General features: G+C 36.3%; 1 protein-coding gene across 2 annotated transcripts in view; it reads right to left on the bottom strand.

The window, feature by feature from the left end:
• The window catches only part of LOC110442792 (protein SZT2-like), an 87,913-nt gene that overhangs the window by 53,684 nt on the left and 15,066 nt on the right, over positions 1 to 19,163 (bottom strand). For both annotated transcript variants that reach the window (XM_021486576.1, XM_021486577.1), the window contains exons 16-20: positions 18,587 to 18,904; positions 17,553 to 17,774; positions 17,058 to 17,136; positions 16,210 to 16,295; positions 15,308 to 15,470 (exon numbers count right to left, since the gene is read on the bottom strand). In XM_021486576.1, the coding sequence (XP_021342251.1) occupies positions 15,308 to 15,470; positions 16,210 to 16,295; positions 17,058 to 17,136; positions 17,553 to 17,774; positions 18,587 to 18,904 (868 nt within the window). The remainder of the gene's footprint in view (positions 1 to 15,307; positions 15,471 to 16,209; positions 16,296 to 17,057; positions 17,137 to 17,552; positions 17,775 to 18,586; positions 18,905 to 19,163) is intronic.

The raw sequence follows: 19,163 nt of genomic DNA, 5'->3' as shown, positions 1-19,163 counted from the left end.
ATAAGTACATGATTTTTAGTGTGGTCATAGATCAAGTCAGTGGTTATATCCAAGATGGTGGACATTTGTGAACAGGGGGGTACTTGCAATTAAGCCCCCTCCCTACTTTTGGTCTTTTTTTTGCACTAGGGGTGGGGGCTTATTTGCGGTCAAATACAGTAACCAGTCCAGAGGAATTTATCAAACGAAGTAACATACTAGCCTAGACGGACCTTAATTCTTTGACCTTGTCAGAAACATTTTACCTTTGATACAGAAACAATATGCAAAAAGTTTCTGTTGTACATTATGCAAACTATTATTCATCAGTATGTAAATTATTCTCCAACAAACTGATAAGGCCATTAGCTCCTGATCAAGACAGGTCATAACTGGAGTATTAGAAGACCTGATGGGACAATAACTTTAGAACCAAGTGACGGAACAATGCTAACGGCCAACACCATTTCCTGACTTACAAGTGATGACACTGTTGCTAAGTCACGGTGTCGATCACTTACCGAGACCTTAGCAGATGGAACTAACAACCTTTGAAGCTGGATTAGAAGATTACAGCAATTACATTATAAATTAAGTCCACACAAAGTCACTCTGTCTAGTCATTATATTGTCTGATAGCCTTACAATGGTATTGTATATTTACATTAAACAATATCATCACAGGAAAAGATTGTCATTTTGATTACAGTGCTGCAATATCCTTATAGCAGAGGGATGTCCTAGCTAGCATTACAGTACAAAATCTCCTTATTGTAGAGGGTTGTCCTATTATTACAGTACACAAAATCCTTATATGGAGAGCTATCCAATTATTACAATACACAATAGCCTTATACAAGAGGGTTGTCCTTTTATCACAGTCCCAATTATCTTTATAAAGAAAGGCCAATAGCAGAGTTTCTGCTTGGATTTTTCAATTTGACCTCTCTTTGTTTTAAGACCAAAGCAGCCTGATTAATAGTGATCTTAACCCCCTGCTGCAGTGATTTATTTTAATTTCATGTCAATTTCACAGAAAATTCAGTTTTGATTTAGTCATGGGGATTATGAGCAAGCATTCATGTGGTAGGACCAGGGGCCATATCTGATGGCCAGAAGTGACTAGGCACTGATTGACAGCATACATTAGCATGCCTGTCACACAACCCATCGCAGTATACTTTCTACCCCTGAATAATTTACACCTCGGCAGGTCTGAACCTGAATAATTCAGTCAGCTGATTATTCCAAACTCCCCTCCATGCTTGTCCCCTTGATACTTCAGCAGTTCGTATAGGAACATAGGTACACCTGTACACACCTGAACATAGGTACACCTGTACACACCTGAACATAGGTACACCTGTACACACCTGCACACACCTGAACATAGGTACACCTGTACACACCTGCTTGGCTATGTTAGCAATAACAGTTTAAACATCAGGTCTTACACCAAAATCACATGGCTCAGGAAGTATGACATGATGATAATTCTATCCTAAATTTTATGCAAGCCTCTAGGACAGATTTTTAAATGAACATCTCATATGTTCAGCATATGAAATAGTGTTTCTTACTGCAATACTGACCACATTTGATTGGAAGTTTTACTATACGTTTAAACTGACCACACCTTAGAAAACTTACTGCAATACTATCACACATAATGAAAAATATTACAAAACTGACCACACTTTAGAAAATCTATTACAATACTATCACACATAATGAAAATCTATAACGAGACTGACCACACCTTAGAAAAACTATTACAATACTGAACACATGATAGGAGAACTATATTACAATTAAGTGACCATAACTTAAACTTTTACAATACCAAGGTACTGACCAAACTTGATTAAAAGTTTTTCAATACAATACTGACCACACCTGAGAAAAAATATTAGTGACAATGCATAAGAAAAACTTTTACAGCACTGGCTACACCTTATTACTGATCCCACATTTGGTGAATTATTACGTTATAGATTATAGTGTAGATCTATTAAATGTTGACCATACCTTATAGGCTTAGAGCTATTGTAATAGTGACCACATATTTGGAACATTTTTACTGTACTGACCAAATATTGAAACTTTTACAGTCTAGACCACACCTTAGAACTTCGTAATAATGACAACATATTCAGAAAACTGTTAATTACTATTACAATACTGACCAAACCTTAGAATTATAACAATATTGACCACAACTTGAAACAAACATAATACTGACCACATCCTAACATATCAATGAGATATAGATCACATTTTGCTGCAGTCTATTTCACAATAACGATTACAATCCCATAAATAGTGCATACAGAACAGTATAATGACATAAATATGAAATTATTAAAGAACAGAGACTTTTGTATGTCCTGTGTGGCCAGTATTTCCAGTGCCCAATACCTGTGTATCTTATCAGTATGAGCAGGTGTGTACTAACCCCACTCCCTCCCTGTTCACTGTATGTAGCATCCTAGATAGCTGGGCCTCAAACTCCAGCACAGCTATCCGGCCCCCTGATAACCTGGATTAGGAGGTGGCAATATGGGTCAATGGTATCACACATCCTATGATAATTCCATTGAACAATTTATCCTACATCCAATCCAAATTCAATAATGTCTTTCTCACAAGATCCCTCATAGTTTTGTCGATGTTCTTACTAGTGCGGAAGCCGAGTTATATCCTCGTATCATTACTGCAGTCTACACAATACACATTACTAATACAAAGTCCACTTCCTTATTTCTGAGGCAATATCAAGTGGCTGTACTATAATTACTGTCATTATCAGCCCAGACTTTCCCACTAATGAGGAAAGCTATTTTAAACCAATCACAATGAAATCTTTCTTTATTGTGAACTTGTACACAAAAAAAATAACGTACTGAGGAGGAAGACAAAGCCATACCTGATTGTACTGTGGGGATTTAGCATACAGATGATAGAGACATATAGGAGGACACAGACCATGCGGAAAATGAATCTTACAATGGAGATAAATCATACAGGAAATAGAGATCATAATGTGGAAACTCACCAAATTGGCTAGATATGCCATTCATGGAAAACAGACCATACGATCGACACAGGCCATACAGCATTCAAAGAGGACACAGACCATACAGAGGACACAAGATTTGACAGAGGACAATGATCTAATAGAGGACATATACCGTGGGACACAGACCAAACCCACAATACAGAGGACCACACTGGGGATACAGACTACATAAAGGACACAGGGGATACTTAGACCATACAGAGGACACAGAGGAAAATGACCTAATAGAGGACATAGACCAGACAGAGGACACAGACCAAAGGACACTCCCACACAGAGGATACAGACTTCATAGAGGACACCCCCACTCCCTTTGGCCCGGGCCCGGGGGACGTACAAAGACCAGACAGAGGACACAGACCAAAGGACACACCCACACAGAGGATACAGACTACATAGTGGACACCCCCACTCCCTTTGGCCCGGGCCCGGGGGACGTACAAAGACCAGACAGAGGATACAAACCACTGTGGTCACAGACCCAAAAGAAGATGCAAAACTTACAGGGGCACAGGGGGCACAGGGGGGCACAGGGGGCACAGGGGACACAAACCATGCATCTAGAGCATGAAGACCCCACAGAGTACACACTGTGTACCATATATTGTGGGCATGGCCCATACAGAGGATACAGACCAAACAAGGGAGATAATGAAACTTGTTAGGTATACATTACAACACTACAATGGTAGGTTTATGGGTGCAAGACTAACACTTGAGTGTTGAGCCCTGCTACAAAACAAACACTGGGCCTCATAGCATAAATCTGTGTGCTCATTAGTGAGTATAATCTAGCACACTTTATAGCCCCACTACTTCAACTGATCTGTCTCCTAACATGGAATAGACACACGTGTGTATTTCATTTAGTGTTGCATTTCATTGAAAACTCCATTCAAGAAACTAATGACATTCTTGAGTGATAGATATTGACACTCGACATCTTGAAACATACATCATAAAGATATGGACATACTTTACTACAAATCTGATCAGCAAGGGTAACTTTTACTTTTTTATAACATATATGAAAGAAACCCAGTGGCTTACAGTGGGAGAAAACTGTAGTTCAACTATGGTTGGGATGGAAGGGGGTTTGGGGCACGGATGAGGGGCAAGGCAGTTACTCCAGAAAGCAAGTGGTAGATCTTGTTAATGTAAATTTACGATCAAAGTTGATTAAATATTAGGTCTATGATATATCTCCTACTTAAAACCCTGACAGTAAATCTAGAACAATATAATTATACGAGGCATATCCCACTCACACTTAATCCCCCCTGAGCCAATATTTGCACTAGTTTATTCCATTTGTTTTAATAAGAAGTCCAAACAGAGTAGGATGAGCTATTTCATTGTGGAGGGATCCCATCCTCGACAGGGAGGGGCCTTCCCCTGTTTACCCTAAGTACTGAACCAACATAACAGGTCTCCCCACTCGAGACCTTAGTCAGACTTCCCAGACACCTTAACACAGCCTTTAACTTACACTACATGTCCGATGTCAGGTTTAAACCCACACGTATGCATCCCAAATAATAATTTATCATTATATTAACACCTGCATAATAACTGCAAACCATAACACAAAGAAACAGGATTATTCGCTCCTAACATCAATAGTATGCATTATATTGTTAGATGACAATGCAAACTTTTTAATGAAACTTTCTGTCAGAAAGGACAAGGGAGATAACTCAAGCAGTCACATAAATCTATCACCCTTCCTAACACCTTATATTCAATTAATCAAAAAAAAGATTTAATAAAAAAGTTATGTAAAGGAAGGCATTTAACATTAATCTCCTTATCACATTAATCCAAAGACAGGTCTAATTCACATACAAAGCCACTAGTTTATAAATAACAGTTTTCAAATACTCAAGGAAATATGAAAAAAAGTGTTAAATAATGTAAAATTTCCATTCAAAATAACTTATCACCATTTACAAAGTATCAAATACATACCTTAATGAAAAAAGAATTGAAGAAAAAAAATCCAATCAATAATAAAATGTCCTCTACATACCTGAGATAAAGAATATTAATCAAAATGTGTAATTTCATTACACCAATAACATCTCCAACATATAAAAGACCTGTGATATGGAAACATTCTAATGCCTTGTCATGACAGGGCCACTGTCTGACCAGCTAGTGACACCCCCCACACCTGACTCACACAGCGTCACCTCAGAGGGAAACAACAGCTGGTCTCCGTTCAGGTCTCGAGATAATACAATCTAGAGGCCACAGAACCAACTTTATCACCATAGCATGCTTAATTACAAGGCATACATGTGCACCCAACAAACATGACAGCCGAAATTATGTTCCCAACACAGTGAAGTCATGACATTAAGTACAAAAATCAGAACAAAACCCCAGACACCTTATTACTTGAAATACAACTATATACAGCTCTAAAAGAAAACTTTGGTATTAAACGTTCAAATATTCATATCTGAATTAAGTAAAACTGTCACCATCAGTTTGCCACTAAATGAAGATATACAGCTGTTAAACTCCTTAATTAATGAAGAACCCACATAGAAAAGCATTATCAGGACAACTTGCTAAGTCATTGATTCTAAATACGGCCATTCTGAAAGCTATACAGACTGTAGCAATAATATCCGAACCAGGTATGAATACCACAAACCAGAATGCCATCAATAATTCAATTTGACCAGCATCTTAGAACAGGTAACTGGTACAACTAATGTGAATGCAGAACTCCGTGTGACAAAGTGTTGCTCGGGAGAGAAGTGTTGTAAGTCATACAGCCATGAGCTGGAAGAGTTAGATCTGGCAAGGAGTATATAGTGCTGGAGACCAAACCTTCCAGCTCACAGACACATGACACTGAAAATCACTGCTTTTCTGAAATATTATTGGGACATAAACTTGTTCAACTGATCCTGAGTTCTACTTTCTGATTAATTATTTTATCACAAAGAGAGCACAGAATACCAATAACAAAATTATTTAAATGAAAATAAAATATAATGGATTTTTCATATTGTATTGATAAATTGGACTGATATCAATTCATATATAAATTTTAAACAGTTAACAACCAAATTTGTCTTCACTAAGAGTTTCACCATCACGAGGTTCCTCAGAGGAAAGAATGCATTTATCAATAAGAAAATACAAAAATCACTTGAACATAATACAATGTTGACAGCTTAGCATATTTTACCTCATAAATATTCTACAAAATGAAAGCCTTATGTAAATTGCCTATTTGAATATCAATTAAGTAAACTCCACAAGAAAGTCAAACAATAATTTAAGTTGTTTACTTTGGGTGAAGTACCACCCAATTAAAGAGTTCTGGCTTAGATATGTTTAGAACAGTTGAACAAGCTTTCTACATTAGAGGAAATGCTTACGTTTCCATGCTGTCGCTGTGTAAGTCCCGTAGACAGAAGGGCCTACCTGAGGCGGCGTACCTGTGGATTGCACCAGTCCTACCTGGATAGACCCAGGACAGTAGGAGGCCAGGTAGGCCTCTTGTCCCCAGCCACAGAGCTGCTCTACCTGGCAAGACAATGGGGTGCACTGGTACGGCCGTCATTTTTATGCTCTCTATACCGGGGACAGCAAACATGAAGTTTGTACTTTGACAGCTAAGGGACATGTTCCACTATCTCTGAGGGGACGGCAAGTCCTAACGGGAAATCATTATCTTGGCCTGAGCAACACTTCTCTCCCTACAGCCCCAATCATGTCCAGGATTAAATCAAGCTCATTAGCTTAGCAGTGTAACTGAATCTAACCAATCTTGATTATTATGCATATATGTATATATAGCCAAAAATACCTAAAATCTACACAAATGGAGAAGTCATACATTTTTCAATTAACAGCTTTATTGTAGCTTTATGTAGATTTTAGCCCTCAAAATCTGTGATAAATATAGGAATACAAGGTATCTCTGTTATCAGGACCTAGTGGTCACAGGATTTCTCATGTAGAGATAGGAACAGCCCGGAGATAATAGGAGGACTATCGAACACCCTAAAGAAACAAACGGAGATAACGTCAACAGAACTGAACCCAGGAGGGGTACAGAGGGTATTTCTACCCGGCCCTATCAGCCCCGCACACAACCAAGCACAGATTATCAACGACTTGTTAAAACATACTGTTTTCTCAAGCTTGCCTCAGCACTTACTATCAGCTTCATTAGGTGGTTAATGATAAGCCCAATGAACTTGTCCGAGTCTTGTGATAACAGGAAACGAAGCCATGTGACTATACAGTATGGTTTGTGTCCTAATGAATTTACAAGTTGACTCTAATCAACAATTAATAACTGCTCCGACTATTAGCTCCATGTGTTCAATTAGGAATGGTCTTGCATCTATAATCAATCTAATTACATCAAATACATTTGATAATTCACATTTAAACAATCTCACACATTATTTTTTATCACCAACATATTTCTTTCGAAAAGATTTCTTAATAAATCTTGCTGGACTCTTCTGATAGTACATAATTTTGACAGCCAACATAATTCTTTCAAAAACCTTTCTTAATAATAATTAATTTTGCTTCACTTTTCTAGTAGTGCAAACACATTTCTTTCAATAACCTTTGTTGATAAATCTTGCTTTTGACTTTAATCATTTAGAAACAGGAGATTCAAAACTTTCGCATTTTTCACTCGCCATCTCATTTTATTATTTAGAAAATTTGCTACATTTTTTCAAATAATTGTATGTCGGTGAAATTTCTAAGAAATACCACTACATATGCGGGGTTTTATTTGAGACAGACCAATCTGATACAGTTTAAAATTTCAAAAGAAATCAAGATTTTATTAATATTTCCTCTAGATACAACTTTCATGACTGATTTTCAGTAACTGTATTGACTACAAGCATTTCATAAGTCAAACTATGCTGTTAGATTTTGGATAGACAGCTTAACGTTGAATTGCTGACAATACAGATGTTGTCTTTTAATCATCTTGAAGCAAATTATTGATGTTTTTATTGTCATAAGGATTGAGATAAGATTGTGTATTTTTCTTGCAATAGTCTTATTTGTACCGTGGCTTATGGAGGGTAGAAACACAAACACTCAAGCCTCTATTTCAACTATACAAGTGGACTTTAACAATGGCGGGAGATAAACGGACAAACACATAAACTCATACCCAACAATGGAATTTAACGGACATTCCTAGACTTATCTTTACCCATCGTAGAATAAGATATATTCCTTTAAAATTTCATCATTCCCAGACTTACTCCACCAATTGAATGTAATCCTTCATTTATCACAAATATTAGTATATGCATATTGAATGTTTAAACTAAACAAAAGGCCCAAATGGCCTGAAGAAACTCACTTGATTTATTCAGACTTTCTTTCTCCCATTTTGAAGCACTTTATGCCAGTAAGCTACTGGCCCAGGTATCATTATTATAGACCTTTTAGTTCTTCTCCAGTTTTTTGTGTGAACATTTAAACGAGTGAGACCCATGTGACTTTTAATTTACTTCAAGGTCAGTTCCTTTTGCAAACTTTGAAGTTTTCCATGGCAGCAAGATTCAGTCCGAATATCATGGCCCTGTTTGCTTATATGGAACAACCTCTGCCCCCAAGAGATTACACCACCTTATACAACACTGAGTCGCCTGGGACCAACAATATAATCAAACAAATTTAATTAAATTCCACTCAGCCATTTTACTCTACAGTTTTACTTCATTAATAGTAACAGTGTAGTGATTTCCTTGCTTGATGATACAATTTCAGTATATTTCAATATCATTTTCTCAGGGACACCTGAACTACCACATCCCCACAAATTATAGTTTTGAGTTAGTACCATTACATCAATATGCAAGGACTAAATGCAGACTTAAAATCAACACAAATATACATGCTTGGACTTTACCAGCTATTAAATGATCACTACATAACAGACCTCAGACTAGCATCTTGTCAGCAGAAACCATTTAGATGTTAATTCTGGCGTTGAACAATTTCAACCAACTACCAGTAACAACTATCAATCTAGCAGTGACGATTTGTTCTACTACAGATACCATAGGTATCGCAGCAGCAACACCCCAAAGTTTGAAATGTATAACTTTTGTTTACCATCCTGCATCTATATAGCAGAGATTAAATCTGACCATAACAACTGTTTCAAAAACAATTCAAATTAAGTTGTTTACTACTAAATTATGTTTAATTACTGTATACCGGGAAATTTGTTGCTTAGTCAAACTTTCGCCCTTCGTACATGAAATCAATTTCGTCCGGTGTTAATTTTACCGTTCAAAATGAGTTTATTATGTTGTTTACTTATATTCGCTGTAATGATAAATTCGCCTTCATTTCGGAGGATGAAAAAGGCGAAAACTGAACTGCACAGTATACAGTAAGTAGTAACAAGACAGTGTCTGACAACCATTTTGATTCTTTGTAAGAATTATATTTGTTGAGTTGCTTTGCTTAAGTACAGTAACCTCCCTTTAACTTCCATTTGGACATAACTAGCACAGTCAGGCCAGGACACTTCTGTATACCAGGTAGCTCAATTGGTTGATGCAGTGGTACGTTTATCTTTTCAGAAATGATTTTTCAAATCTACAGCATTGCCGGAAAAAATAGTTTCCAATGCTTATTTACAGTTTTTTGTAGTGGAGCGAGAACTTTTAAAAACCCCATACCTCCCTTTCAGCTAGTCAGGGATAAAATTACCACATATATATACATTGTATATAACAGCCCATAAGTAATCATACAGGTGTCATAATTTTACCTGTGAAGGACAATCATTATAACGGGCTATTTTATTATGTTGACACATCAAATTTGTAATATCAGGTTTAAATATTTTCCCATGAGTACTGGAAATAAGAGTTATGGGTGTTTGATAAGAGGACTAACAAAGGTTGTGAAATGATGGCCTTTGGTCTAGTCTGGACATCTTAATCTGTGTTATCTGTCCCTGTACCCGAGTTAATTCTCAGGTGATGATTACTGTATATCACCCTTCCTCTCCCCGACCAAAGGTAGGCCTATATCAGCATGGAGATAAACCATCAGTATTTACTTGTACATTCACCCCATAACGTAATCCTTATTATAGTGGTGATCATTTTGTTTAATTATTGATTCATTCATAAAAAATATTGAATCATTCCACTAAAATATTCATTCATAAAATGTACTTAATCACTAATACAAAGACTATAAAAATACTGATAATATTCATTCAATAAAAAAAATTACTGATTAACTCATACTATATTGTTTGTAGAACTATTTGATAACACAACATTCAGTAATTGTTATTATCGATAGAAAACATCAATGTAAATTACGAAAGGTTGTCTTTTATCAATAAAAGTTATGAAAGGTTGTCATTTATCAATATGAAGTATGAAAGGTTGTCTTTTATCAATATGAAGTATGAAAGGTTGTCTTTCATCAATATAAACAACTGTTGTTTTTTATTTGTCTTGTTGGAACAGCTACAAAGCTGTCCAGTCACCTAGATGTCTCTATTGAAGTTGTACAATGTATTGACTTTGTTCATACCGTAAATGTCTGGGGTCATAACTTTTTTTGGTTTTATCCTAAATTACTCCTCAACCAAGCAGCTACCAGATAAATAGGTTGAAATCATTTCCTGCATTTTTTTAATGCAGATATGAACAATGAAGTGCTCATTCTGAAATCTGGTTTTCATTACCGCAATTGACCTAATAAACACTTCTGCCCCTATAAGCGCACCCCCACATTTTATCTGGAAAAGAGGATGGGTACCCTTTAATAACTTATTTCTCATCTAAATTGACTGTTAAAACTTTGATCACTGCCCGAGTCTGTGCTGTCCGCCATTGTTTTTCAGTGATCGCATTGGTCACGATTGTCTTGGAAAACTCCCGCAACATTGTTATTTTTCACTGAAAGATGACCAGTTAGCTACCATTTTGAACAGGAAGTTCTGATCTAGTACTGCAAGATCTCACAGCTACTCACTTCTGTAGCAACCAAAAACAAGCCTAGAGACCAGTTTTTGGCTGGTTAGAACACAAACGGACATTGTTGGTTTCCATCGGTTTGAGCAAGAGATTTATAAAGAGCATCCCTCGTCGCGTATCAAGTCAAATGCGGAATGTGTCATTTCAGTGAGATGACAATACATATGAATTGTTCTTCCACACAAAACCTCTACAATGCCAGAACTACAAACATGACAAACAATACCAATATATAAATGTCTATCCTCACAGCACCATTTACAATGAAACCTGTCTATAGTCATCACCTGTCTATAGCAACCATGGTCTATAATGATCACCTGTCTAAAGTGACCACTTTTATAGAATCACTTCCTGTCTATTTACAATGTGTCTATAATAAGTCACCTGTCTGAAGCTACTAGCTATGTTCAGTTGGAACCTGTTTATAAACACAATGATTCCTTTATTTCATTGAACGGTCTTTATTCATGTCTGCTTTAAGTGACCCGTTAACTCATTCACCCCTGAAGACACATTTGAACCCTTCCAATTCAAAGGTTGGAATAGTTCACTATGGAACTTCAGGGGTCAATGAGTTAACACGAGTACATGTAATACTTCAGATCTGGTATCAGAAAACATTTTAATATCACAAAAAGTCATTGGAACACTCTAAAACATTGTCACATTTCAAGGCATTGTGTTGGTTGAGATACTGATTTTCCTTTTCAAGAAATCAACATTCTGAATTCATTGAAAACATCATTTCAACGAGAAAACATGGCATAGATATACATTGATGTATGTGTCAATCTTCAAGTCTTTCTTCATGTACCTTAGGAATTTACGGCCAGTGAGCGTATATTTCAGCTTTAAAGTTTCTCATTTACTACAAAAATTATTGTGAACACCAGACACTACTTGTACAACAATAGATTAGATGTGATAATGGACCAGCACTATATAATACCTTCTTATCATGATGTGAATTGGTATTGTGATGTGTATCATGCTAAATATTGAGATCTACAATGATACATAGAGGATATTTAATGGTTTCTCTTTGATATTTTTTATGAGTGGAGAGCACGAGTGAAATTATCAAAATATTCTGCCGTACAAGTTAAATATATATGGTATTTAACAGGTTTTTAACGGATTTATGTTTTTTTAACACTTTCACCACTGTAGACCATAATGGACTCATCCAGATCAATGCATGGTAGAGTCTATTAAAGTTACATAGGGGTGAAAGGGTGAAGTAAAATACAAAAAATATTGCTGCATCAACAAAGTAAAGGAATTAGTAGTGTAATATTTGATGCCAGGTTCTAATAATGTCACTGGGACTCACACTTGACTACAAGGCTGTGCGCCATTTTGAATGGGCTATTCAATGCCATTCTACTCTTTTCTGCTATTTTCTGGTAGATTTTGCTTACTTCAATGTTATCAATAACAAAGTTACGTCAATAGCTCAGTGTATGTACCAAAGATGTACAAAAACAACCACTTATTTTACTGTCGCTTCATGATCATCTGCAACTGAACAGAAAATCTTGACCATTTTGAATGGTCAATATGATATTTATTATAGACCTTATATCCTCACATGTAAAGATGTAAACATGACATTTATCTTCACTGCATTGCTGGTCGTGGAAAAAAAATCATATTTGCTAAAATGGCATACACATGTTTAAAATACCTTCTTATGAAATATACCGATACAAATTTTGCTGAAATTCACTCCCTAAGAGTAAAAATTATAATTATATTAAAGAAATCCTAAAACTCCACCTGACAGTCTAAAACTCTCAATTGACCCAGATCAGTGATGTAATTTTACCGCACGCGCGTCATCAACAAGGCCAAATGTATACATCGCGGCAAAAGAAAAAGATGCATGCAAAAGTCATGACAGGCACAAGGTATCAATACCGTTATATATAACAACAACATATAGGTAGGAATACTACACTTGCATCATACATGACCTTTGAAAACAATTATTTACGTATAGTATTGCTGTCTTGTCCGCTAGTTGAGTCCGACATGGCACATGACGGCGTGCTATTGTTGTTTACATGGGGCTTCCCCAAGATTTCAGTGGTCAAAACTGGACATTGCAAGCAGAACTCGACCATCATATTGCCGTGGTATAACTTTTGGAAGGCCAGAGAACGCATTTAGACCCATTTATTTTGTAATTTTTTCCCCGACCAGCCCGTTTAAAGATGCATGTTTCATCACAATGATAATTTCTGATGTTTTACTGGAAAATGTAATAAATTGTGATATATATCATGATATTTCAGTATCAATATTTATCACATATATACCTATGTAATCTTACAATAGTAATACAACAATTTTCTGTTGATGTTTTCTGTCGGTTTGTATCACACATGTGTGATACAAGATGTTGTATCACCATACTAGCCGGAACTACCCTTCATGGGAATCCCCTCGTCATGGCGAACTGAAAAGTTCCTGGTATATGCAAAAAATATCAAAGTTTATAGAATCTTTGTATCGATCTCTACCAAATACGGAACTTCCGAAGGAATGTGATAAAAGCAAGACCACACACTTGTGTTTTTCTAACGAGTGGATATTTTCGTCCGTGCAATAAACTCGTGCTTTCTGATTCGTTAGAAATACACAAGTGTGTGGTCTTGCATATTTATCAATCTGTCTACAATGAATACTGTGGTTATGTCATCTGATCTATTGTGATGTGTTTTGTGATTAATGATGCTACTTATAGTGATATATTGGGATGTATTGAGATAGGTTTTGTGTTACAATGAGATATGTTTTGTGACATATAAATTGTGACATTTATTATGACACAGAGCTAGTAGTGATACCATGGGAATAAAAATCCAGCAATTTCATTTCATTTTTAGAAATTCTTCAACTCCTTCATTTCAATGAAATGATGACCTTATTATTGAAAGGTCTATGTATACACAAGTTTTTTAATAACATTAGAAATATACAGACGACCAAAAACATGCAACAAATTCAAAGGAAAGGGATTTTCACCTTGATCCTTAAATCCAGAGTGACTTTTTCTGGCAGAAATAAAATCACACAAAAAGTGGGAATACCATGTGACATGATACATTTTGTTTTGATTGTAATCACAGCTACAATTAAATTCTAAATTCAACACTTTTTGACTTCGTCATCTTTAACAGTCAAGGATACATTATTACAGATATGGCTTCACCTACCCTTGTTCAGAATGGGTAAGGGAGGTAATTCCACTGTCCTAACAATTAGCGGTCAAGTATATTGATTAGAGATCTGCCGAAGTCACTACGACAAACCAGCAGTATAAACATTTAGCAAATTAACTTTTATTAGCAACATAATATTTCTACCCCAGAAAACCTTCTACTTATTCACAAATCATAAATTGACACTTCAAATATTATAAATATACAGACTACTACTTAATCTAATTTAGGACTTATCAAAATTAAGTGTTTTAATTTTGACCAGTGACCAATGAAATCTAATCAGGGATTGAACTTTATATTATCACACTATGGTGTAAATATAAACTGAATCTTTGTAGAGGTTCATGAGATATCTTCTGTACACGCTTTTCACATCAAAAGTGTACCAGTGTTCAAAATCTAATCACATGAAGAACTTTATGTCAACTAAATCATTTGAGAGGTTCTTCTTGAGATTTCTTGTGCACAAACTGTTTTGCTTCAAAGCAGTTAATCGTGATGTTGACCTTTGAATCTTGTCAAATGACCAACAAAATCTAAATCAGGGCTGTATTCATGAAACTTTCCTTCTCATGCTCAAACTCAGATTCTGTGCCCCAAGCCCAATTTCTTGTTCCCATGATAAAAAAAATTGTCCATGATTTGAAATAACTTCAGTGAGTCTTCAAACTAAACATTATTTTCAATGTAAACACTTGGCTTTTTGACTTTGTCACATGATTTAAGCAAGTTACAAGGAGGTTGGTTGGAGCAAAAATATCCCTGTTTGAGCATAAGAATGGTTTTATGAATAGGGATTAGTTGTAGAACTTCATATTACCATATTATGGTGCAAAAATGAACAAATCTGTAGAAGATTCATGAGATATCTTTTACAAAGGTGTTTTAGCATGGAGGCACTGAAAAAGCAAATTCTATATACCCCCCATCCACAAAGTGGGGAGTATCAAAATGCTAAATAAGTATATTTATAGAAGACAAAAATCTTGACTTACTGCTTTAGCCATGTCTTTGTAGGTCATTCCATCCCAATGTTTTCTCTCTGCCGGGTTATTGACACCAACACCAAACTGAGGCTCCGCCCAGCATTCTGTGACAATCTGTACATCCCCGTCGGCCTCTGTGGTCTCCAGCTCATCCACGTCCTCCTCCGACACACTGCAACACACCACCCAGAGCAATGGTTAAACTAGTCACCAAGTAATCGAAACAGCTCATTAGTAAAATATTATACATTACATTTTCATTATACAAAATGTAATTCCTTATACATGTATTAACATTATCAATTGTAATTGCATTCATAGAGCTATGAATGCACTAGGATCAGTGTCATTTTAACATGTTTTTTCCCACCTTGCAAATTGTGAAACAATTGAAAGAAGCAAACATTTAGATGACACGAGTCTTTCCCTGAATTCACATTGACAGTACAGGAACTTGTATACTTTGTAACTTTTAAGGAATATATATACTAATTACTATAAATTTAGATTTTAAACATACATTGTTTGACATTTACGCCAGTATGAGGTTGGCTTCGTGCATATGGATGCAACTGATTTACATTCATTGCGGCATGAATGTTATACCAAATCCGTTCAACCCAGTATGAAAAAAACCCAAAAGTAACTGAATGATATTGTTTTAAAAACTGAAACCAATATTTCTAACTTAACATGATTAAGGAATTTATTTCATTAGGCAAAAGAATTTTGAAATTTTGATATTCATGAGACACTTCCTTCTACAATGGACAATATGTTTGCAGCACAAGTCTTTTTAAGCTCCGTCAAAAACAAGTTTGTCATATGGTGGGAACAAGATATACTCTAATACAAACCTGTCCCTGACAGTTATAACGTAGGGTAGGAACATGATATACTGTAATACTGACCTGTCCCTCGTGGTTTTGACGTAGGGTGGGAACATGATGTATTGTATGGCACACTTAGTAACATCTGTGTCCACTCTATCTTTGTCCTATATAAACAGATATCATTTGTTATTTATTTGCTCAATTGCAAAGAAAGACAAAAAACAAGGCAAAGTATTGTGAACTTTCCATAGATCACAATCACCAGGCCAAGGAACCTGTTCGTAATGTGAAACAATCGGTTGGCCTGTTTTTAAGTGTGGCAACTTCGGGTATGAAGCCTTGTGACCTGCAAATGTTTATGCAAGCCTTGCAAGGCTCGACTATATTTTATGAATGAACAACTCTGGTCCAACCGGTCCAGCAGTTTGAATCGCGCAATAAACGAAAGTGGCCCTGAAAACTAAACAAAGAGCCATAACTCTGCATATAGTTGGGCACATACCCACTTTCAGCACGCAACACTCTTGTCACCTCTTTAAGTACACAAAAGGAATATAAAATTTGGCAATTCTAGATGACAAAGTGTATAAGATATGCCCTGGATATAGTGATTCACTGACTGATAGATTGACTGATAGACAAAATGAATATACATCCCCCTCTGGATTTACCGAGGTTTCACTAACCCATAGGATGTTAAAAGATGTTTGCTCAGCTGCCCAACAATGTAGGTTTTAACAGGTACTCTGGTTTCCTCCCACATTAAAAAGCCCATACATAACAGTGATTCATATAAGTTGAAGAACTTGTTTTATAATTGTTGTAAAATAAATGAAGTATATATTAGTGCCCTCTGGTAGTGACAAGAAGAGCATTTATACATAAGATTTTTGAGGTGAAAGGTAAAAATTCTATATATAACTTACCTGCATTTCAACTTCAGCCACCATGTTGACGATACCAGAGTTACTGGATACAAAATTGAATCCCTCTTGGAGACGAATTCTGAAAAGAGAAAAATAAATTAACTATCATTGTGTCCTAGTTTCATTCTCAACTTACTAGTCCTGTTATTCATGCAGTTTTGGTGTCTGGAAGACTTTGCATTTATCAACTCATCACATGTGACCCTGGTAAGATAAAATTTCAAAAGTATAGGCCAAATATTTTTATCCTGAATGTGATCTTCTTCAAAGGATGTGACATAGTTGATAGGAATTAACTTTGCTAGAGAGGGAAGAAAGTGACCTACTTACTTGGCTAGTGTTAACAGGAAGTGACCTACTTACTTGGCTAGTGCTGACAGGAAGTGACCTACTTACTTGGCTAATGTTGACAGGAAGTGACCCACTTACTTGGCTAGTGTTGACAGGAAGTGACCTACTTACTTGGCTAGTGTGGACAGGAAGTGACCTACTTACTTGGCTAGTGTGGACAGGATGCGACCTATGGCTGGCATGCTGATCTCCACTTTGCCTTGTTTGACTGTCCAGACCCAGCGCTGATGGTGGAGGTAGCGAGACATCATGTTGAAGGTGTTGGCCACAGCTGTCTTACTGGCGAGCTGCTGGTTAGACAGGTGGCTGGGGAGGAACTTGTAGGGGTCCTCTATAATACTCATGTCCTGAGGTAGGCGGTCATAGCTGTAAGGAAAACAATCAATCTGGACTTAAATAATTGTTTTTATTTTATAATGTATACCATCAAACCTCATAATTATAAGACTCTAAGATGGTCATTTTACACTAAATTTCATGTAAAATTATTTTTAACAGTTTAGCCTTTTCAATGGAGCCACATATATACCTAGGTAATGTAGGTGGGTTGTGCAACGGCTGACTTACTTGCACACTATTGCATAGAAAAAGGAAAACATTTCCTCGACAACACTTACTGGATAAGTTGACATCTGTAGATGGAACTACCAACTGTACTGATAACTCAAATAAAACTAAATGTCAAAGTTAAAATTACTTGTCTTCAGTGTTTTCCCCAGAATGTTTTTAAAGGAGCATGGTATTTCATTATTTCTGTTAAAGCAGCACTCTATGTAAAATCAAAGCAGCATGGTAACTTTAGATTTACTATGAATATATAGTAGAGAAGATCTAGGATAGCAGCCTGGTGCCATGCTGCAAAAACAGCCTGGGGAGAACACTGGTCTTATGGGTATCTGCTCCAATTAGGGAATAACAGTTTACTGATATTAATTACCTTATGAGTATCTATGAAAGTAACATATTACTCATTTGATGAGTGTCTATGTGAGTAACAGTTGAATCACCTTACAAGTGTGTATGGGAGTAACAATTGACTCACCTGATGAGTATCATGGGAGTAACAATTGACTCACCTGATGAATATCATGGGAGTAACAATTGACTCACCTGATGAGTATCATAGGAGTAACATTTGACTCACCTGATGAGTATCATGGGAGTAACATTTTACTCACCTGATGAGTATCTGCTCTATAGGTTTGATCAGCAGCACACAACATTTTATTTCTGACCAGTCCCGTAAAAGTGGTGACGGCCTCTTCTTTAGTTTCCTCACTGCGCTGTCCTTAGTAGGAGAAACCTTGGATTTTTCTACTTTTGTTTGGCCTCTCTTGGGAAACCTCAGGGCGGCAACTTTGTCTCGTAATTCCTGTATAATACAGTACCTCTCCCAGCCAGGGGAGCCCCCTAAAAACGCCAATCGCAGCACCATGTAAGGTGGCTTGGAAGTGACCCTCAGTAACAGGAAAGAGGTTGGAGGTTTTTCTGAAACACTGCAATATGGAGTACATTCAACATTAAGCAAAATAATGCACACGCATTCAAATACGTGTACTAATTGGTATATTCGAGCTCTGTCCAACAAAGGAATAAATTGAAAAGAGCATATATTTTTGCATTTTTCATAAAATCTTATCACCAACATCTGAAATCAAAAAACACTTTAGACAAAAAATGTGTATAATTCTTTATTAATATGTGTCAATATAATTAGGGTTTTTTATTTTATTTTTATTTTGGGGGGGGGGGGGG

This window comes from Mizuhopecten yessoensis, unplaced genomic scaffold (genome assembly GCF_002113885.1).
Source record: "Mizuhopecten yessoensis strain PY_sf001 unplaced genomic scaffold, ASM211388v2 scaffold716301, whole genome shotgun sequence".
NCBI classification, from domain to species: Eukaryota; Metazoa; Mollusca; class Bivalvia; order Pectinida; family Pectinidae; genus Mizuhopecten; species Mizuhopecten yessoensis.
The sequence above is the reverse complement of the archived record's forward strand: the minus strand, read 5'-3'. Positions and strand labels throughout refer to the sequence as shown.